Source organism: Rhinolophus ferrumequinum, chromosome 25 (genome assembly GCF_004115265.2).
Source record: "Rhinolophus ferrumequinum isolate MPI-CBG mRhiFer1 chromosome 25, mRhiFer1_v1.p, whole genome shotgun sequence".
NCBI classification, from domain to species: Eukaryota; Metazoa; Chordata; class Mammalia; order Chiroptera; family Rhinolophidae; genus Rhinolophus; species Rhinolophus ferrumequinum.
This window is the reverse complement of record NC_046308.1, coordinates 23,878,493-23,901,625: the sequence shown is the minus strand read 5'-3', so window position 1 is coordinate 23,901,625 and position 23,133 is coordinate 23,878,493. Positions and strand designations below refer to the sequence as shown.

The following is a 23,133-nucleotide window of genomic DNA, read 5'->3' as shown; positions in this document are numbered from 1 at the left end:
TCAAAGAGGTGAGGGTGGGACTTTGGCATTTCTTCCCAAATAAGTCACACTCAGCAGGGTTGAATCAATCTTTTAGATGTTGGTCATAATTCATAATTAAAGAAAAAGGTTGGTCTTTGAAGGCTTTTATTATGTGAGTAAGGAAGGCAGAACTCTAAGGAGTATACTGAGCTTGAGAGAACAGTTCATGAGCATGTGTCTTCTGGAGAGGCCCTTGGGAAGTCACTGAAGGGAGACGTGTACCCACAGCCTAGTACATGCTTGATTTATATTATTATTACATAGCCATCTCGTTTTGTGAAATGGTTTTTGATCTACTGAGACAAACAGCAGTAGGCTCATTATGTGCTAAAATTGTTGTACACCTATGTAAAACTTTTTTTTTAAGGTCTTGTGTAAGCTGTTAAATTTTGCCTTTTGGCAGACTTATGATCCTTGTGCTAGAAATAGATACTGGGCAAGTCATTTACCTTCTGACTTTTCATATTTACAAAGTGAGGAAAGTAACCACCTGCTCACCCAGGGTGTGTGGGAAGGTGAGCCTTTGTGAGCATGCCCACAACAGTGGGTGGTGAGGGACCAAATGTGAAATGAATTTGAATAGGGCTCCTTTGGAAAAACTGATCATCACTAGCTAACACATTCTAATGCTCAAAATCCCTAAACTGCAAAGATTTCCAGTACTTTTTGAGTTTATTGGGTTGAAAGAGTTACCAAGTCCAAGTGGATCTTAGTCAGTGTTCCTCCCCACCAGGTTCTTGGGCATTCTGGAACTGGGGCAAAAGTCTATGTGGAACAAGCTTTACAAACAAAGTAATACATACCCATGGGAGAAGAGCCCCATACAAACACTATAAATTAAAATTAAAGCCTTTCTGTTCAACCACTGGGTTTCTCTCCCCAGAAGAAACCACTATTAAGGAAACTACTATGTTTTTCAAGAAATGGTTAAAAGAACATTCTCTATAAATATTCTCCTGCCCTTTGCATTTGTAACTTACTACAGTTTGAAGATCTTTCTTTCAAGATCACATACAGATCACAGCATCTGTTTGACAGTTTTGTTCATTAATATCTCCCTGGGTGGTAGTAGTGGGCACCCCGTCACCCCATCCTGTAAGTATTTCTTTGCTTTCCCTTGATCTTCCTGATTTTTCCCGCTTGCTGCTTCACCGAATCTGCTGCTTTTATTCTCTTCTCCAACACTTTCTTATTCTTCTCTTGTTTGAGACCTGCTGGTGGCCTCCGTGCCAGAGAGAGATTACCGTGACTCTTGGCTGGCTACAGAAGGATGCCACAGAGCTGGGACAGCAAAGTTCAGTGACAAAATTAGAATCCAAAGAGATCTCGACAGGCAGGAATCCAACTAGTTGACATTTAACAGGGATAAATATAGGGTCTTATGCATTGGTTTTAAAATACAGAAAACCTGCAGTGGTGTAATTTGAGACAGGGTCTATAAAGCACTATGCAAGTGTACTTTTTAAACTAACCTAGTCCTAGAAGTTTAGGTAAGTTCTAGAAAAGACCTTAGTATCATCATTTACAAATGTCCCTCTTTGAGCTAGGAAAAGCTTGCTGATAAGTTTAAAATATAAAATATATTTTCTTAAATGTATTTGCAGATGAACTAAATCTGACTGCCTAAAACAAGTAACTTCTTTACTAGTTAATTATTTAACATACACATGCTGGCCGCTGGGATAAGGCTGTGAATGAGCCTGGGAAAGGGGCAACTACAGAAGGAAAAGGACTGGCATCTTCAGAGGCACAGAGGCGTGAAAACAGGGGGGATGTTCAGTGCAACTAGAATGTTCTGGCTCTGATACAGGCAATTGGTGTTTTCACCGACAGTCCTGTATAAACACAGCTGTAACCCTCGTAGTCAGACTGCTACTCCTGTGCCCCTTAAATATAGCGACCACAGGACTGTCAAATGAGCGGTTTATTTTTACGTTTTCCCGAGTGTCAGATTTGAATTTGGATTTGTTTAATTACAAGTCTTGAGAACTGAAAAAAAATCATTTGATAGTATTTTGTCTACTTTTGATTAACTCTTATAAAGGCTATTTTAAATGTGTAGCTAGGTTACCTATCAGAATAATTATACAAGGAATAATATTAACTAAACAGTCCTTAGTTGTTTCTACTAACTAATGAAAAATACTGGTTGGGGGCACATTATTTCTCTGGGACTCTGTAAAACTCAACGGTATTTGGTATTTTAGATGTAAAAGTTCTTTTTGTGGGATTGTCCTGTGTTTAGCATACCTGGCCCCAGCCCAGTAAATGCTAGTAGTGTTCTCTAGTTGTTGTGCAAATAAAATAAACCAGCATATTTGTGGGCAAATAATTTTCGACAAAGGAGCCAAGGAGAAAAGAAAGCCTCTTCAATAAATGATGCTGGGAAAATTGGAGAGCCACATGCAAAAGAATGAAACTGGACTTCTATTTGTCCCCATACACAAAAATTAGCTCAAGGGTGGACGGGTGGCTCAGTTGGTCAGAGCGCGAGCTCTGGGCAGCAAGGCTGCCGGTTCAGTTCCCACGTGGCCCAGCGGGCTGCGCCCTCCGCAACTAGAATGAAGACAACGAGCTGCAGTTGAGCTGCTGCTGAGCTCCCAGATGGCTCAGTTGGTTGGAGTGTGTGCTCTCAACCACAAGGTTGCTGGTTCGACTCCCCCAAGGGATGGTGGGCTGCGCCTCCTGCAACTAAGATTGAACAATAGCGACTGGACTTGGAGCTGAGCGGCGCCCTCCACAACTAAGATTGAAAGGGCAACAACTTGACTTGGAGCTGATGGGTCCTGGGTAAAACACTGTTCCCCAATAAAGTCCTAAAAAAAAAAGTTAACTCAAAATGGATCAAAAACCTAAATATACGACGTGAAACAATAAATTGCATAGAAGAAAAATTAGGTACTAAACTTATGGACCTTGGTCTTAAAGAGGATTTTATTAATTTAACCTGAAAGGCAAGGGAAGTAAAAGCAAAAGTAAATGAATGGGACTATATCAAACTAAAAAGCTTCTGCACAACAAAATAAACTATCAACAAAACAAAGAGGCCACCAACCAAATGGGAGAAGATACTTGCAAACAACACCTCTGATAAAGGGCTAATATCCAAAATATATGAAGAACTCATACAATTCAACAACAACACAAAAATAAACAATCAAATTTAAAAATGGGGGAGGACCTGAACAGACACTTCTTCCAAGAAGACAAGCGGCCAACAGATATATGAAAAGATGCTTAATTTCACTAGCTATTAGGGAAATGCAAACCAAAACCACAATGAGAAACCTCACACCTATTAGAACGGCTATTATCAGCAAGACAAGAACAAGTATTGGAGCGGTTGTGGAGAAAAAGGAACCCTCGTACACTGCTGGTGAATGTAAGTTGGTACAACCACTATGGAAAGAGTATGGAGTTCCCTCAGAAAATTAATAAAATTACTATATGACCCAGAAACTCCTCTTCTATGTATCTAATTGAAAAATCTGAAAACATTCATTCATAAAGATATACCTGTATGTGTCTCTGTGTTTATTGCAGTAGTATTAACGGTGGCCAAGACATGAAAACAACCAAAGTATCCTTCAATAGATTAATGGATAAAGAAGATGTGGTACATATATGCAATGGAGTATTACTCTGCCGTAAGAAAAGATGAAATGCTGTCATTTGTGACAAAATGGATGGATACTGAGATTATCATGTTAAATAAGTCAGGCAGAAAAAGTCGAGAGCCATATGATTTCATTCATATGTGGGATATAAAACTGAAAGCAACAAACAAGACAAACAAAAACTCAGACAACAATATAGTGGGTACCAGAGGGAAAGGCAGGTCGGGGGTGGTAGAAAAGGGTAAAGGGGGTCAAATATGTGGTGATGGTAGGAGATTTGACTTTGGGTGGTGAACACACAATGCAATATACAGATGATGTAATTACAGAATTGTACACTTGAAACCTATATAATTTTATTAACCACTGTCACCCTAGTAAATTAAAAAGAATTTCCTGTCTGTTTCCAAAGACTGCAGGATTCCACCCCTGGCTGAGAAACCACTGTCTTCATTTCTTCTGCTTCTAATAAGCTGACTTATTTATGGATCCACTGGTTCTCAGATGTTAAAACTCTGTGTTATGTTTGTGAGATACTTCTGCCATTTTCAAATGCCATGAATGTGTGTATATGCTTTTATGTGAAGAACTGTATTCATTTAAGAACCTACTGTACTCAGGAGATTGGGTACCAGTTCTGCAGGGGTACGTATTCTTGATGAGATTTGGAGTTGAAATCGCAATGTCTCCGTATTAACCCAACATTGATCTCCAAATTAAGAATAAAGTGACAGTTTAGAAAACCTAGGCCCACTTAAGTGTGTGACTCTGTCTAAAGATCTTCTAGTCCTATTCTACTAAAGCCTGAAAAATCTGGATCGGTTAAGGAGAACAAGAATGGTTGCTTACCAACATGTGGCCAATTTTGTTTTATGTCCCCATTCACTGCAAAATTATTTTGACGCTAATTCCAGAATTTTTATTCTTAAATGCTTTTTCCAGAAGAGCTCTGTTTTTTTCCAATTCTATTATTGTGGAAAAATATGCATAACATGAAATTTACCGTCTTAACCATTTTTAAGGGTACAGTTCAGTGGTTTAAAGTGCATTCATATTGTTGTGCAGCTATTACCACCATCCATCTCCAGAACTCTCTTCATCTTGTAAAATTGAAATTCTATACAATGAATTGAAATTCGTTAAACAGTGACTCCCCATTTCCCTCCCCCCAGTTCCTGGCAACCACCATTTTCCTTTCTGTCTCCATGAATATGACTACTCTAAGTACCTCACATAAGTAGAATCAGACAGTATTTCTCTTTTTTTGTGGTTGTATTATATCATTTAGCATAATGTTCTCAAGATTCATTCATGGTGTAGCGTGTATCAGAATGTCCTTCCTTTTTAAGGCTGGATAATCTATTTTGTGTATATGCCACCTTTTGCTTATCCTTTCATCTGTTGATAAACACCAAGAGCTCTTTATTTTTAAAAATACTCTAATAACATCACACTTAAAAATCAATAATTCCTCAATATCAAATACTTTGTCAGTGTTAAATTTCTTTATATGTATCAAGTGTTTTATGCATTTGATTTGTTTGAAATCAGCATCCAAAGAACGCCCACACGTTGCATTTGATCAGTATTTTATCTTAGAGCTTTTTGAGCAAATCTTTGATCCCGTTTTTTTATATTTAACACAAATGTAGTATTTTATTTGTTTTGTTTACATCTATCTTTTTAATTTTATAGTCCTTTCAAATCTACTAAGATTATATTCTGATTATTACCCTAGTACACTGACAAATTAAAAAAGCAGACCCTTAGCAGATAATAAAAACATCCCTGTCTGTGGCTTCAACTAGAGTAATTGTTCAAAATATTGACTAGCAGGTGTTCAAGGTCAGAGCTCTGGGTCTAGCACTGGGGGACAGTGGCCCATACAGCCAGCACCCTTGCAGTATGGTTCAGCTGTGCACCTGCTTATATACAGGCTCATGTCATGCTTTTCCATCTCATTCCAAAAATCTTTTGTTTCATGTGTTGTTTGAGCTTTTATGTGCTGGATGTTTTGATGGATTCAAAATGAGGAGACCCTGAATTTGACTCTAATAATAAACAAGCAATAAGGTATATGTTAATAACAAATACAAAGCAAAGTTCTAGATGTCATAAAAATGACATAGAGAAAAGTCTTGGGATTGGAGGGCGGGGTTACTGGATGTGGAAGTGACTTCCAGCTGCCTTAGCAGAGCTAAACCAAATGCTTTGCTGAGATGAGTTACTCTACCACATGTGCTTGGCTTCAAAACAATGAGATTGGTTTGGCATGACTTCTTAGTGAGCCCATGTTGACTCCAGGTATTCGTGATTTTCTTTTCAAAGGGCTCACAAATCATCTGATGGATAATGCAGAATCTCAAATGCAGCAGTCTTATCTTCTAGAATCCCACGGCCCTCTGTTTTAAATATTGTACTACATAAGACATTGAGATCATTCCATTTTCTGGGATTTTCCTGCAGACAGTAAATAAAACTAATGTGTTCCACATTCTCCGGGGATTTATGATCTTAGACATTGTCCAGCCAGCCATTGTAAGCCAGCAGGCGACTAAGGGAGAAGAAAACGTTGGGGTTTGAGTGTGGCTCCTGCAGGAGAAAGTGGGTAAGACTGGGAGTTTTCTGGGGATACTGTGGAATGGTTTCGTGGGTTACTAAGCGTTGGTGGAGGTTGCCTTGTGGGACTTCTGTTATTTATCATTCTTGGTTTATTTAAATATGCTATCTTTAATTAAATTACGTTCATTCCTGTGGGCTGCTGTTCCTCCTCCCTTCCAAGTCTTAGTGCTCCCTAGGGTTTGTACCATGGGGTCCACGCCCATCATTCTCACACCTCACATCTCCTTTGGTGATTTCATCCGGTCTCATGGCTTCACCTACCACCTATACATAGATGACCCCATATTTTTTTATATTCCAGTAAATTCATTATTCAGTTTATTTTCCCTAATATAAACATCATTTCTCTAGAGAAATTTAAAATATACATTAAATGTAGCCAAGTTCTATTCTTTTTTTTATAATTTTTGTTTTTCACTTACAGTTGATACTCAGTTTTATATTAGTTTCAGGTGTACAGCATAGTGATTAGACATTCAGATAACTCACAGAGTGATTCCTCCAATAGGTCTAGTACCAAACTGGCACCATACATAGTTATTATATTATTATTGACTGTATTCCTTACGGTGTACTTAACATCCCCATGCCTATTTTGTAACTGCCAATTTGTCCTTCTTAACCCTTTCACCTTTTTCACCCAGCCCCCCAACCCCCCTCCCATCTAGCAACTCAGTTTTTTTCTCTGTATCTATGAGTCTGTTTCTGTTTTGTTTGTTCATTTATTTATTTTTTTTTTAGATTCCATATATAAGTGAGATCATATTTTTTTTGTTCATCTCTGTATGACTAATTTCACTGAACGTAATATCCCTCTAGGCCCATTCATGTTGTCATAAATGGTAAAATTTCATTCTTTTTATGGCCAGGTAATATTCCCTTGTATAAATGTACCACATCTTCTTTATCCAGTCATCTATTGATGGATACTTAGGTTGCTTCCATATGTTCACTGTTGTAAATAATGCTTCAGTGAACACACAAACAAAAGATGCATATATCTTTTCGAGTTAGTGTTCTGGATTTCTTCAGGTAAATATCCAGAAGTGAAATTGCTGTGACCCCCATATTTTTATTTTGGGGTCTGAAATTTTCCTTTAGATTTAAACAAAAAGTTAAGTAATATAATATCTAAGAAAATTCTGAAAGTAAATAGTGCTAAGGAGGGCAAATCTTACCAGATGTTTAAAAACTGAGGGTGAGGGGATTGGAGGGCAGTCGGTGACCACAGGATGGCCACGGGTTTGAAAATTAATCTGGGGAACATAATTTAGTGGTTACCAGAGGGTAAGGGGGTTGGGGGGTGGGAGGTGAGGGTAAGGGGGATCAAATATATGGTGATGGAAGGGGAACTGACTCTGGGTGGTGAACACACAGTGTAATTTATGGATGATGTGATACAGAATTGCACGCCTGAAATCTATGTAATTTTACTAACAATTGTCACCCCAATAAATTTAAAAAATAAAATTAAAAAAATAAAAAATAAATAAAATAAATAAATAAAAACTATGTAAAGCTTTAATAAATAAAACAATGTAGTGCTTATACATAGATAGATAAAAGAAACTGACCAGAGAGTCAAAAATAGATACACACAAGTAGACATAAATACATTTGGGAATTTAGTGTGAGATGAGGATAGCATTTCAAATTAGCAATGAAAATATTATTAACAGATGGTACTAAGAAAACTGAATAGCCACTTAGAAAAAGGTAGAAGCTGGAACCTTAATGCCAAAATAAATTCCCAGTAGATCTGGAACTCAAACATAAAAAAGAAAGTATAGTTTTAGAAGAAAATGTGGGAAAGATCTTTCTAAGTGTGACACAAAATCCGGAATACATGTGTACTTGCACAAGATTAATGAATTATACGACATAAAATCTTTGCGTAAACATACTCAAAAGGTTTGCAGCTCATTTCAGAGAGCTAACTTTATTTATTTATTTTTTTTATTTTATTTTTTTTTTTATTATTTATTTTTTAATTTATTGGGGTGACAATTGTTAGTAGAATTACATAGATTTCAGTTGTGCAATTCTGTATCACATCATCCATAAATCACACTGTGTGTTCACCACCCAGAGTCAGCTCCCCTTCCATCACCGTACATTTGATCCCCCTCACCCTCATCCCCCACCCCCCAACCCCCTTACGCTCTGGTAACCACCAAATTACGTTCCCCAGATTAATTTTCAAACCCCGTGGCCATCCTGTGGTCACCGACTGCCCTCCAATCCCCTCACCCTCCCCCCCACCCCCCACTCCCCCCGCCCATCTAGCAACCCTCAGTTTTTCCTCATTGTCTCCCAAACAGTTTCTGATTAGTTCATTCACTTATTCTTTTCTTTAGAATCCGCAAATAAGTGAGATCATATGGAACTTATCTTTCTCTGTCTGACTTATTTCACTTAACATAATGTTCTCTAGATCCATCCATGTTGTTGCAAATGGTAAGATTTCTTTCTTCCTTATGGCTGCATAATACTCCATTGTATAAATGTACCACAGTTTCTTAATCCAGTCATCTACCGATGGGCATTTTGGTTGTTTCCATGTCTTAGCTATTGTGTATAGTGCTGCAATAAACATAGGAGTGCATAGAGATTTTTGAATTGAAGTTCTGGATTTCTCCGAACTTTATTAATACGAGTATATAGAAAGCTCCTTCCAAGTTTAAGAGACTTTAATATTTAATAGTCAAGCTGAAAAAGGGGCAAGAATATTTAGAGACTTTTTTTGGCAAAAGATACACAAATGGCTCTTGAACATGAAAAGGTGTTCAGACTTTACTGGTGAGAAATATAAATTAAAATTTTTTTATCTGTTGAAGCATCACATATCAAGCTGTTTGATAACATGGCTGGCAAGGATATAGAAAATAGGTGTACCCTTTTGGTGCTGGTTTTGAAATATATGCCTTGTCCCATACAATTCTACTTCTAGAAATTTATTCTGTAGATATTCTAGTTTATGTGCCAATTTCAGTATATATTTCAGAGTTCAGTGACAATAGCAAAACATTGGAATAAGCCAACTAGCACTGGAAAGTGGGTTAAATTATGCTACATCAATACAACAAAATACTGAGTGTAAACAGCCAGGTGCAAAGCAGTGCATATAGTAGGCTATCAGTTAGGGCAGTGTATATAGTAATACTAGAGAAATCTAAGCAAATCCAGATAAGAGATGTTTTAGACTTTATGGGCTGTAGGGGTCCTGTAGACTCTGCATCTTTTTTTTTTTAATCTACCATGTAATAGACCTCTTTCCAAGTCACTACATATACATCAGATTCACTGTTTTTATTAGTTACAAAGTATTCCAATTATTGGTAAAGCTGCAGAGAATATCTTAGTCATAAGCCATTTTCTGCTAAAGTGGGTGAAATCTTTATGCACTCACGCTAGTGTGTATTTTTGTAGGATATAAGTTAAATGTCTGGGTCCTAGGCTACTTATTTAAAGTTGACACTGTATGGCTTATGAAATGCTCGCTTCAACTCCGTGTGGATACCCATTCCCCACACTGTGCCATCATTAGCTATTAATCCATTAAAAACATTTTCCCCAAGTTGATGAGAGAAAAAAAGATTGTGTGTGCTTATTTTAATTGGCATTTCTTTATTAATGAGAATGATTCTTTGTTGTCTTTTCATTATCTGTAATGTTTTATTTATAATAAAGTTCAAGTAAGTTAGCAAAATGTAAAGATTTGGCAAAGTTGGGTGTTTGATGCTCAAGTGTTAGGACGCTCTTCACGTGTTACTACCTGCCTGTAATATTTCATAATAGAAAGGGAAGCTGTGTAGGTCTCCTGAAAACGTTCTTCTACCTGTTCTCCCTGCCCCCCGACAATGGAACTTGTCCTTGTCCCCTAGTCACGTGTCTCATCTATCAGCAATTTCATATTGTCTGGGTGCGCTGGAAGGTGTGACTACGTGTCTAGCTGTTACTATTCTGATGGTTTGAGCACAGTGGATAGTGGGTAGTATGTGTCCAGTACTTATTTATGAAATGAATGGATAAAAATTACTCTCTTTGAAAAAGTCTGAGCTTTCATTTACTACATTACTGCATTTATTTAACCTGTTACTTCAGATGGCTTTCTGATAATTCTGAAACATTGGCATAAATACAAGCAGAGCAAACTTTGTGGAGAAAAAAAAGGATAATTCCAGGAAGGTTACAATCAATATGTTAAATGTATTATAAATTATCATCCTGAATGTGAGAAATGGTTTAGACTCCTTCACGTCCTTTTATTATATCTGCAATAGCTTTGTTCCCCTGGAACTCTCACTTCACTATATTTGTTTTGTCGTAGCAATGATCTCAGTTTATAATAAGCTTGTTGGTTTCCTTTCCTAGAAGGTGAGCTGGGGCAGAATCTTATCTGCCTTATTATCTATTAGACCAAAAACCTAGCACATAGTGGGTACTTGATATTTATTTGTTGAAAGAAAATCAGTTTGTGCTTTTTCTAGCTAGATTCTTCACTTAATTTGTTATTTTAATTTTAAAAATTCATATTGAATCATTTCTCCACAATTAACAATAACATAATATACAAGTGTATGGATGTTCCTTGTGATGGAGAAAGGGTTGTTGGGGTGACAAACAGGCAGGGTGTTTATAGAAAATGAAGACTTGTTATAAAAAGCTCAGTGTGTTTAAAATGCCTGGTGGTTGAATGTATTTTCCCTGATTGTGTGTGATTGATTTTAGTCTTTAGTCCAACCTCATCACAGCCAGTGTATATATAATTAACTTTTTAAATCTTCCTTTCATTTATTTATTTATTGGTGTGGTAAAATATACCAAAAATAAAATTTGCCATTTTAGCCATTTCTAAGCGTACAACAGTTCAGTGGCCTTAAGTACATTTACATTGTTGTGCAACCATCACCATCTACAGAACTCTTTCATCTTCCCAAACTAAACTCTGTCTCCATTAAATACTAACTCTCTATCCTCCCTTAATCTTGACCAAAAGGTTCAACTTTTTCATTGATAAGTAGCTAAATCCACTAGAAAGAATATTATTTTTTGTGTGTCTTCTTACAAATTACAAGAGAATTACAAATAATCATGTATTTATTCAGACAACATTGATGGTCTCACATAAGCAGTGAAAAGTGGAGGTGTTCCCATGCCTTAGAAATAACCAATGGTAAGTCTGGTATGTAGTCTTCCAAACTTGGAAAAGTATAAAAATTATAAAATTGTGTTTTTCAGAGTTGCGAATAAAGATGACCTCTTCAGAGTAACTGAAAAGAACAGTAGAACTCGGGGGATGACCCAAAGAACTGGGGAATGCCGCGTACTTGAGCAGAAACTTCCTTTCTGTCATATCAGCATCTGGCCTACTGCTTTTGACTTCTTTGTGGAAGAAGTCTTTAAAGCTCATTGTTTGTATCTCTGGGGTACAATTAATATAAATTGGAGGTTGAAGGCCTAATGGTTGGATATTCCTTTAGAAGGGAGAAGACTTCTTTTTGACTTAATTTCAGCCGAAATTACTTTTTTATGCAGAAGTTCTTATCTCCTATAGGAGATAAGAACTTTCTTTACTTAATACTCTAGGGTCACAGTTTCTCTCTGGCAAGTCCCTGGAGTAGTACTCCAGCGTGGCCATGGCTGGAGACACTGGCACGTGTGCCCCCTCTGAGCACTGCCTGCTGTTAGCGTTATTTTCTGTCCTGTAACCCGAGGCTGCAATGAGAAGGGACTTTTCTTGTGTTAATGGCATTGTTAACGGGTAGGTTTTTTTGTTTTCGTTTTTTAATTCCTTCACTACAATTATGAAGTAGTGTTTTGTTTTGTTGCTGTTATATATGTTTTGGTTTGTTTTGGTGGACTTACTTGGGAAGGTAATTACCACTTAGTTCATCCCTTTTGTGTTAAAATGAAATACGAACTTCAAACAACTCAGTGTCATAGTTCAGTGCTCAGGCTCCATTCACAATAGCTCCATCATTAATGAGCTTTGTGGCTTTGGAAAGGTTTCTTAACCTAAAAGCTTTGTTTTGTACAAGTGTAAATTGTGCATAGCATAATCAGATAGGTGATATATTTATAATCCTGCAGCCTGTTCCACTCAGCCGCTGGAATATCCAATATGTGCTAGACTCTGTACTACAAAAGACAAATAAGATACAATTCCCACTTTTGAAGAGTTCATGTCTATAATGAGGGAAAGAACAGTAGAATAAAGAATTATACTAGCAGAATGAATTATACTAACGGCCTCATTTACGCTCCTTCCAAAGGGAATTGGTTATTTTTAACAAGTGGTCTCTGATCTCTGTTGTAAGTGTAAACCTATACAAGGTAACAGATGTTAAAGGTTCAACTCAATGCAGTTGGTTTTGGATTGAGCAAAATAACGTTTAGAAATAAAGGTACCTTGTAGGTAGGCTTGTGTAGGGGAATTTTATAGAAATAAACATGGTTCCTCATAGAGGCGATATGAATTTCTTGAGTATGTGTTTTCCCAGAGTTTTTCATTGAAGCTTACATCATTAATAGGTCTTAATTGAAGCCAGGTACTATGTACAAAATGGGCTTTGGAGAAAGGTGCCTGATTTCAGTTTACACAAGCAGAAGCAATCCATTCAAAGATGTATCAGACCTGTTGACTTTTTATTAACCTTGGACTTGCCAAGAAGTGTTCAAACTGACTTAGAAATTCATTTATATCACATTTAAATAGACTTTATGATATGTAAAGAAATATTTTAAGCAAAAACTCTTGTCTAGTTCTTTGTTATTGCCTGTTTTTGTAGAAACCAGTTTTGTGTTTCCTTGTTTCCCCACTCTGTCTCCACCTTCACTCTCTAAGACCGCCTTCTTGCCGAGGCGCTTCTCAGCTGTGGGCTTATCTGTGAGGTGTTCTTTTGTAGGATCTGCCACCCCCTCCCAGCTGGTCTCTTCCTGCCTGTATCACTCATGGCATCCTTACTTCTCTCTGGTATTATCTTTATTTTTGTGATAAGAATTTATCAGCCCTGAGGGACTGTAAGCTCCTTGGGAACTGACTCACAGCCCACTGTGGATGCATTGTCTGTACCTGTTAAAAACAGAAAGGCAAGTCAGCAACTGCCTTGATTATTCACTTAATGTTAACTTCTTTTCTGAACTTGTTTAAATTTTTCTCCTTCTTCTGCTAGACTTTGCTAAATAATGGGTTAGATCTAATCTATTTCTGAGAGGAAAAACTTACTGTAATCAAATGTTTCTTTTCTGTTTAGCTCCAAAACTTGGGAATTAATCCAGCCAACATTGGATTCAGCACACTGACCATGGAATCTGACAAGTTTATATGTGTCCGAGAGAAAGTTGGCGAGCAGGTGCAGGTCGTGATTATTGACCTGAGCAATCCAATGGCGCCGATCAGACGGCCCATCTCCGCAGAAAGCGCAATCATGAACCCAGCCTCTAAAGTGATAGCTCTGAAAGGTAAGCCTGACAGTCTTTTTAGAAAGGAATTTCAAATCACTTTACATGCTTTGTTACTTTAAATATTGGACAAGTGTCAGTAAACTTACAGAAAAGTATCAATATTATTAATCTTAATTCCAAACATTTTAGCAAAAGCTAAAATTAATACTCTACCTGAGTGACCAGCAAACTGCCTGTTTTTATATAACTCTAGCATCTAAGGATGGTTTTTATATTTTGAAAGAGTCATAAAAACAGAACAGGCAAATAATGTGACAGAGATCTTATAGGTCCTTTTATAGAAAAAGTTTGCTGACTGCTTGCATTACTGGCCCGAGTATGATATTCCTATTTTTATTGTGAAACATTGCCCTTTGAGTATTCATGTGTGTTTCTTTTTACAAACATTATCTTTTCCCTTTTATTTTTAGAGATAGATTGAGTGTAAGCTAATGCAGTGCCAGCCTAGCTGTTCTTGGCTCAGGTGGGGAAGGAAGAGGTGGTGGGATGGCGCCCCCTTGTGGTGACATACTGTTCACCTTGCAGACTTGAACCTGACCTGAGGTTGATTCCTTCAGGAGATTGGTCCTTTTTTTTAGTTTTTTTCTTTTTGTGAGGCTAAGTATTTTGTGCATCATGTAAAACAAGTTATTTTTAACCAATCTAAGAACAACTTGACAATTTTCAAGCTAGAGGAAATTTCCTCTGTGACCCCAGGCTTTTCGAAACTAAAAGGTACCCCATCCTATACTTTAACTTCTGGTTCAGTCTTTTTTTCTTTCTTTACTTGATTCAGGAAATTTTACATGCCATAATATCCACCATTCTAAGTGTACAGTTCAATTATTTTTAGTAAATTTATCTAGTTGTGAAACCATCACCATGCTCTCTGGTTTTAGAACATTTCTACTACCCCAAAAAGTTCCTTTATTCCTGTTTGCAGTCATGCTCCCACTCCCACCACTAGCCCTAGGCAGCTACTAATATTCTTTTGGCCTCTATAGATTTGCTTTTTCTGGACATTTCAAATAAACGGAATCATACAATATATAGTCTTTTATTTTTGAGTTTTTTCACGTAGCATAGTGTTTGAGGTTCATCCACATTGTAGCTTGTGTCAGTAGTTGGTTCCTTTTTATTGTTTTTCTGTTTGTTTTTTAATTCCTTTTTATTGTTGAGTAATATTCCATTGTATGGCTCCATGACTATCACATTTTGTTTCTGCATTCACCAGTTGATGGACATTTGGATTGGTTCCAATTTTTGGCTATTATGAATAATGCTGCTATGAACACTTGCCCATATAAGCCTTTGTGTGGATATGTATTTTCGTTTTGGGGGAGTAAATACCTAGGAGTGGAATTGCTGGATCATATGGTAAATCTGTTTAACTTTTTAAGACACTACCAAACTTTTCCAAAGTGGCCGCACCATTTTACATTCCCACCAGTAATGTTTAAGGATTCTGGTTTTTCCACATCCGCTTAATGTTGTCAACACTTGATATTATTATAGCAATTCCAGTGGTTATATACTAGTATCTCATTGTGATTTTTAATTGTATTTCTCTAATGCCTAATGGTCTAGATCTGGGTTAGGGATCTTTGCATTTACTTATTAGCCATTCATATATCTTTTTGGAGACATGTCTATTTAAATTTGTTGTTCATTTCTTAATTGGCTTATTTGTTTAATTATGGAATTTTAAGAGTTCTTTATGTATTCTGGATATAAATCATTTATCAGTTATGTGATTTATATATATTTTCTCCCAGTTAGTAGCTTGTCTTTTTATTTTCCTAATGGTATCTTTTGAAGGGCAAAAAAAGTTTAATTTTGATTAAGTCCAATTTGTCAATTTTGTTCTTTAATGGATCATGCTTTTGGAGTCCTATCTAAGAGTACTTAGCCTAACCCAAGGTCATGCCAATTTTCTATATTTTCTTCCAGTGGTTTTATAGTTTTAATTCTCACATTTAGGTCTGTGGTCCATTTTGAATTAATTTTTGTGTATGATGTGAGGTAAGGGCAGAAGGTTTTTTGTCTTTCTCTATATTTTTCTTGCTTTATTTCTCTCTTTGACTCTCTCTCTCTCTCTTTTTATCCCTCCCTCTCTCCTCTCTCTTTCTTTTGAAACTATTTTAAACTAGGTCATTTAAATTTCCACATACATTTTAGGATCAATTTGTCAATTTCTACAAAAGGACTATTGGAATTTTGGTAGGGATTGTATTGAATTTATCAATCAATTTGGTAAGAATTTCCATCTTGCCATTATTGAGTCTTCTAGTTATTCAACATGGAACGTCTTTCCATTTATTGAATTCTTTAATTTGTTTCAGTTATGTTTTATACTTTCAATGTACAAGTACTGAACTTCTTTTGTTAAATTTATTCCCAAGTCTTTTATTATGTTTTGATATTATTATGTACAGAATTGTTTTATTGATTTCATTTTTGGATTTGCCAGTATATAGAAATATAATTGGTTTTCATATATTTGTATCCTATACACTTGGTAAACTTATTAATTCTTAGACTTTTTCATGGATTTTTTTATATACTGTATGTCATGGATATCTGCATATACACAGTTTTACATTTTTTTCTAATCTGTATTCTGTTTGCTTCAACATTGCATTGGATAGAATATCCAGTATGTTGTTGAATAGAAGTGGCCAGAATGGACATCTTGACTTGTTTCTGATCTTAAGGGAAAGAATTTCGTCCTTCACCATTGAATGGGATGTTAGCTGTGGGTTTGGGGTAGATGAATTATTAAGTTAAGTTCCCTTATATTTCTACTTTGTTTAGAATTTTTATCATGAAGAGGTGTTGGATTTTGTCAAATGCTTTTTCTGCATTTATTGAGACTATCACATGGTTTTTGTCTTTTTAAACATAATACATTGCATGAACTGATTTTTGGATATGAAACTAAGCTTACATTTCTGGGATGAATCCTTCTTGGACATGAGTATAATTGTTTTTCTATGTTGTTGGATTTAGTTCACTAATATTTAAAGAAGTTGTCTAATTTTTATGATATGGTTTCTTTCTTGTGATGTGTTTGTCTCACTTTGTAAGTAAATTAATAGAATATTAGTAGAATGAGGTGGGAAGTGGTCTTATAGAATGAGGTGGGAAGTGGTCTTCTATTTTCTGAAAGAGTTTGTGAAAGATTTTTTTATTTCTATCTTCTTTGTGTATTTCATAGAATTCAACAGTGAAAGCCTCCTGGGCTTGGACTTTTCTTTGTGGGAAGATTTTGAATTAACGAATTCAACGTCTTTACATGCTACGAATCTGTTCATATTTTCTGTTTCTTGTTGTGTCAGTTTCGGTAATTTACCTTTCTAGGACTTTATCCAAGTCATATAAGTCTTCTAACATGTTGGCATAAAATTGTTCATAATATTCACCCATAAGCCTTTTAATTTCTTTAGGATCACCAGTGATGTCCTCTTTTCCATTCCCGATTTTGGTAATTTGTATCTTCTCTTTTATTTGTGATCAGTCTAATTAAGTAAATTTCCTTGATTGTTTCAAAAAGCCAACTTTTTGTTTCATTTATTTTTCTCTATTATTTTTCTGTTATTTTCCTTGTTTTTTGCTTGACCGATTTATATGTTTTTGTTGCTTTGGGTTTGGTATGCCTTTATTTTTCTAGTTTCTTAAGGCAGAAATGGACAAGTTCTTAGAAATATATAATTTTCATAGACTGAATCATGAAGAACTGGCAAATCTAAATGGACCAATCAATAGTAAGGAAAATGAAATAATCATCAAAAACCTCCCAAAAAATAAAAGTCCAGGACCAGATGTCTTCACTAGGGAATTATACCAAACATTTAAAGATGATTTAATACCTGTCCTCTCAAACCCTTCCAGAAGATTGAAGTAGAGGCAGTACTTCCCAACTCATTTTATGAGGCCACATTACCTTAATACCAAAATCTGGTAAGGATAACAAAAAAAGAAAACTACAGACCACTATCTCTGATAAATACAGATGCAGAAACCCTAAATAAACTAGCAGCAAATCGAATACATTAAAAAGATTATACATCACGATCAAGTGGGGTTCATTCCAGGAGCACAAGTATGGTTCAGCATACACAAAGCAATCAATGTGATATACCACATAAAGTAAAGGGTAAAATTCATATGATCATATAAATAGATGCAGAAAAAGCATTTGACAAGATACAGCATTCATTTATGATTAAAACACTTATTAAAATGGGTATAGAAGGAAAGTACCTCAACATAATAAAGGCCATATGTGTCAAATCCCCAACCTCAGCTAAAAAGCTTTTCTTCTAAGATCAGGAACAAGACAAGGGTGCTTTCTCTCACCACTGTTTTTCAACATAGTGTTGGAAGTCCTAGCCAGAGCAGTCAGTCAATAGAAAGAAGTAAAAGTCATCCAAATTGGAAATGAAGAAGTCAAATTGTCACTTTTTGCAGATGACATGATTCTTTATATAGAAAACCCTAAAGACTCCACCAAAGAACTATTAGGAAAAATAAACAAATACAGTAAAGTTGCAGGGTACAAAATCAATGTACAAAAATCCATTGCGTTCCTATATATCAATAATGACATTTCAGGAAAAAAATGAAAAAAATTCCTTTTGCAACAAAAAAAGTAAAATACCTAGGAATAAACTTACCAAAGGATGTTAAGGGCGTATACACTGAAAACTACAAGACATTATTAAAAGAAATTGAAGACACAAAGAAATGGAAAGATATTCTGTGTTCAGGGATTGGAAGAATCTACAGAGTTAAAATGGCCATATTACCCAAAGCAATATACAGATTTAATGCAATCCCCTGGAATCAAAATCCCATAGGCATTTTTTAAAGAAATAGAACAAAAAAAAAATCATCAGGTTTTTTGTATGGAATCACAAAAGACCCCACATAGTCAAAGCAATCCAGAGAAAAAAAGAACAAAGCCAGAGTTATCACACTCCCTGACTTCAAATTATTCTACAAAGTGACAATAATCAAAACAGCATGGCATTGGCAGAAAAAAACAGACACACAGACCAATGGACAGAATTGAGAGCCTAGAAATAAGCCCACATATATGTGGGCAAACAGTTTTCGACAATGGAGCCAAAAGCATACAATGAAAAAAAGATAGCCTCTTCAGTAAATGGTGCTGGGAAAATTGGAAAGCCACGTGCAAAAGAATGAAACTAGACTGCTGTTTGTCACCATACACACAAATTAACTCAAAATAGATCAAAGACGTACATATAAGACCTGAAACAATAAATTGCATAGAAGAAAACGTAGGTACTAAACTTATGGAACTTGATCTTAGAGAGGTTTTTATGAATTTGATCTCAAAGGCAAGGAAAATAAAAGCAAACATAAATGAATGGGACTATATCAAACCAAAAATCTTATGCAAGGGGTGGCCGGTTAGCTCAGTTGGTTCCAGCGTGGTGCTGATAAAAATCTTCTGTAAAGCAAAAGAAACCTTTGGCAAAACAAAGAGGCAACCAGCCAAATGGGAGAAGGTATTTGCAAACAACACCTCCGGTAAAGGGCTAATACTCAAAATATATAAAGAATTCATACAACTCAACAACAACAAAAATAAACAGCCCAATTGAAAAATGGGCAGAGAACCTGAACAGGTACTTCTCCCAAGAAGACAAACAAACAACCAACAGATATATGAAAAGATGCTTAACTTCATTAGCTATTAGGGAAATGCAAGTCAAAACACAATGAGATACCACCTCACACCTGTTAGAATGGCTATTATCAACAAGACAATAGCAAGTGTTGGAGAGGTTGCGGAGGTAAAGGAACCCTTATACACTGTTGCTGGGAATGTAAATTGGACAGCCACTATGGAAAACAGTATGGAGGTGCCTCAAAAAATTAAGAATAGAATTACCCTATGACCCAGCAATCCCTCTTCTGGTTATCTACCCAAAAAAATTGAAAACATTTATTCGTAAAGATATATATACCCCTATGTTCATTGCAGCATTATTCACAGTGACCAAGACATGGAAACAACCAAAGTGTCCTTCAGTAGATGATTGGATAAAGAAGATGTGGTACATATGCAATGGACTGTTACTCAGCCATAAGAAAAGATGAAATACTGCCATTTGTGACAAAATGGATTGATCTTGAGATTATCATGCTAAGCGAAGTGAGACAGGAAAAGTCAAGAACCATATGATTTCACTCATGTAGGATATAAAACTGAAAGCAACAAACAAACAAGACGTACAAGCAAAAACTCATAGACACAGATAACAATTTAGTGGTTACCAGAGGGAGAGAGGAGAGGGAGGGGGGAGGTAGAGAAGAGTAAAAGGGGGGGGTCAAATATATGATTACAGAAGATTTGACTTTGCGTGGTAAACACAGTGCAATATACAGATGATGTATTATCAAATTGAACACTTGAAACCTATATAATTAATTTAACCAATGTCACCCCATTAAATTTAATTTAAAAATAATATTGAAAATAATTTAAAAAGAAAAATGTCTGGAACTATTTCCACAGGAATTCTCTGATCTCACATCATCTTCTCTCCTTTCCCACCGCCTACTCTATGCCACAGGACCCCACTAGATGCACATGGCAATATAGCAAGACTGTATTATTTTTAAAAAGAAAAACAAGATTAACTTCTGTTGTTAAAGAAAGAGAAAAGATTTGGAAGCTCCTTTTATATTTTTAAAATTTTATGTATGCCTGGAATCTACTCCACCACTACCTCCAAGATTCTGATGAATCTTTACTTTTCTTGCTTTGTTGCAGCAGTAGGGAGGATGTTAGAGACATTCTGGCAGTGGGGAAGGTTGGCTTTGGACAATTCTGACATAACTTGCAGGTGGGCAAAGGCATATACAGGGATTATAGGTGAGGGTAAAATGTAGCCCATGTCCTTTGAAAAATCAACGCAAGTTAGTTTGCCTGTGGGAGTTAGATATTTCCTTTTTAATACCCTCACATCACTTTGAAATAACCCTATTTTAGTGTTTATCATAATGTATCACTCACTGTCTCTCCCTCTCTAGAAGATACAACTGTATCTTGCACATTGTTCTATCCACAGTTCCTGGCATACTGCCTTTCACATAGTGTGAGTTTTCATAGATATGTATAGGATGAATGTTTCTAATAAAACTTTAGAAAGGCTATTATAGAACTTTTTATAAATAAAAGAAATTGTGTAGTGAAATGAATTTATTGTAACAGTAACATTGGTTAACAACACATTTTTTAAAATTTTTTTGGGGGACTATTGGGGAACAGTGTGTTTTCCCAGGACCCATCAGCTCCATGTCAAGTCGTTGTTTTCAGTCTAGTTGTAGGGGGCGAAGCTCAGCTCCAATCAAGTCATTTTTCAATCTAGTTGTGGGGGGCGAAGCTCAGCTCCAAGTCAAGTCGTTGTTTTTCAATCTAGTTGCGGAGGGCACAGCTCACAGTGGCCCATGTGGGAATCGAACCGGCAACCTTGTTGTTAAGAACACTGCTCTCTAACCAGCTGAGCCATCTGGCCGACCAATAAAGACAGTTTTACTTCTCTTTTTGGTCTTTATGCCTTTTACTTTTCTTGCCTTATTGCATTGGCGAGTATAGCCAGTACAATGCCAAATAGAAGTGGTCAGAGAAATAATCCTTGCCTTGGTCCTGATCTTAGGGGGAAGCAGTATTTCACTTTAGCTCTAAGGTTTGTATAGATGCCAAGGTCAGAACTCAGCTTTTTATCAAAGGTGGAAACAATATGAGTTTCTTCCTAGATGATTAATGTCAAAGCCTTTTGTCTACGAGGCACTAGCCACATGAGGCTGTTTAAATTTAAATTAAGTTAAATAAAAGTAAAAATTCAATTCCTGAAATGTATCTTAATGGATACATTTCAAATGCTGAAAAGCCACATGTAGATAGCTAGTGTCTACTGTAATGAACAGTGCAAATACAGACCATTTCCAGCGTTATAGAAAATTCTATTTGACAGCATTGATCTAGAACTTTAGACAAAATAACCCTGTTATGTGGAGAAGTTAGTTTAATTTGGAGGGATGGTTGTATTCTTTTCTGAAGGTTGGAGATACCAAACAGTGGAAGAATGTCTTATGTTTTTGCTGACTTACCGAGAAAATTTTTTTTATTTCTTTTATTCGTTTCAGGTGTACAAGACAGTGTAATAGTTAGACATTTACACCCCTCACAAAGCAGAGAAGTATTTTAAAACTGGAAGAAACCAATCTAAAACTGATTCTCTTGATAATTGCTTCAATAGAACTAATTTCTGATTTTATTCGTATAGCCTATAAACACTCACATACTTTTATGTGAGTGTTTATATTATAGCTTATATTAGCTATAAGTAGTAAAATTTAAAGTAATATTAAAAGGATTCAGAATTAAGAGGGTAAGAATTTGTCTTGCAGCTTTTTAATTTATCTTTCTCTAATCTTCATCACATCAAATACTAGCTGGGAAGACGCTTCAAATCTTTAATATTGAGATGAAGAGTAAAATGAAATCTCATACGATGGCAGAAGAGGTGATTTTCTGGAAATGGGTGTCTGTGAATACTGTTGCTCTGGTAACTGAGACCACCGTCTACCACTGGAGCATGGAAGGTGACTCCCAACCCGTGAAGATGTTTGAGCGACATGCCAGTCTGGCAGGGTGCCAGATGATCCACTACCGAACTGATGAGAACCAGAAGTGGCTGCTCCTCATCGGCATCTCAGCTCAGGTAAGCTTTCGGCTGCCTTCAGGGGCTGGTCTGATGGAGCACAGAGGCCTGGTACTAGAGTCGGTATAGGGTGTAAGGCAGAAGACATAGGCCCAGGACTGAAAGAAGTAGAGGTTGCAAAGAAATCCAAACTTTTAATCATAGAAGAATTTTAATTCAACTTTGGCCCATTAACTGCTATATTCCATCAGGTTACTGATATTCATTTTAGAAACTATTTCTGACACAGTTTTGAGAAGTGAGGAATTTTGTAGAGCCACTTAGAACCCATAGGATTAAGGAAGTAGTTTTGGAGCTCTATTTTAAGGGCTTTAATGGAATGTTACTGATTCATGTCCTTTTATAATGAAAGCAGTAATTTTCTGCCATGCTTCCTGTTTTCATTTCTGGTGGCTAATCCAATCACCAGGTACTTGAGGACTACAGGATTTTTGGCCTTAGATCTTTGTTAACTGATCCTGGCTGTTGAATGGTTTTTCCATAGCCTATTGGGGAAGGTGTGACTGCCAAATTCTAGTACTTAGAGAATTGTCAAATGTTTGAAAAGAATACCTTAAGTCAGGGAGGGCTCACAATAGCGGGGATCTCTAAATTGCATTATGCCAGCTATAAAAATAAACTTTGGAAGGAAACTGTGCAAAGCAGTGGAAATGGAAGGGAATGGC

General features: G+C 36.3%; 1 protein-coding gene across 4 annotated transcripts in view; it reads left to right on the top strand.

Moving 5' to 3' along the window:
• Positions 1 to 23,133, top strand: part of CLTCL1 (clathrin heavy chain like 1) — a 90,897-nt gene that overhangs the window by 5,637 nt on the left and 62,127 nt on the right. For all 4 annotated transcript variants that reach the window (XM_033097514.1, XM_033097516.1, XM_033097515.1 and 1 more), the window contains exons 2-3: positions 13,517 to 13,724; positions 22,200 to 22,468. In XM_033097514.1, the coding sequence (XP_032953405.1) occupies positions 13,517 to 13,724; positions 22,200 to 22,468 (477 nt within the window). The remainder of the gene's footprint in view (positions 1 to 13,516; positions 13,725 to 22,199; positions 22,469 to 23,133) is intronic.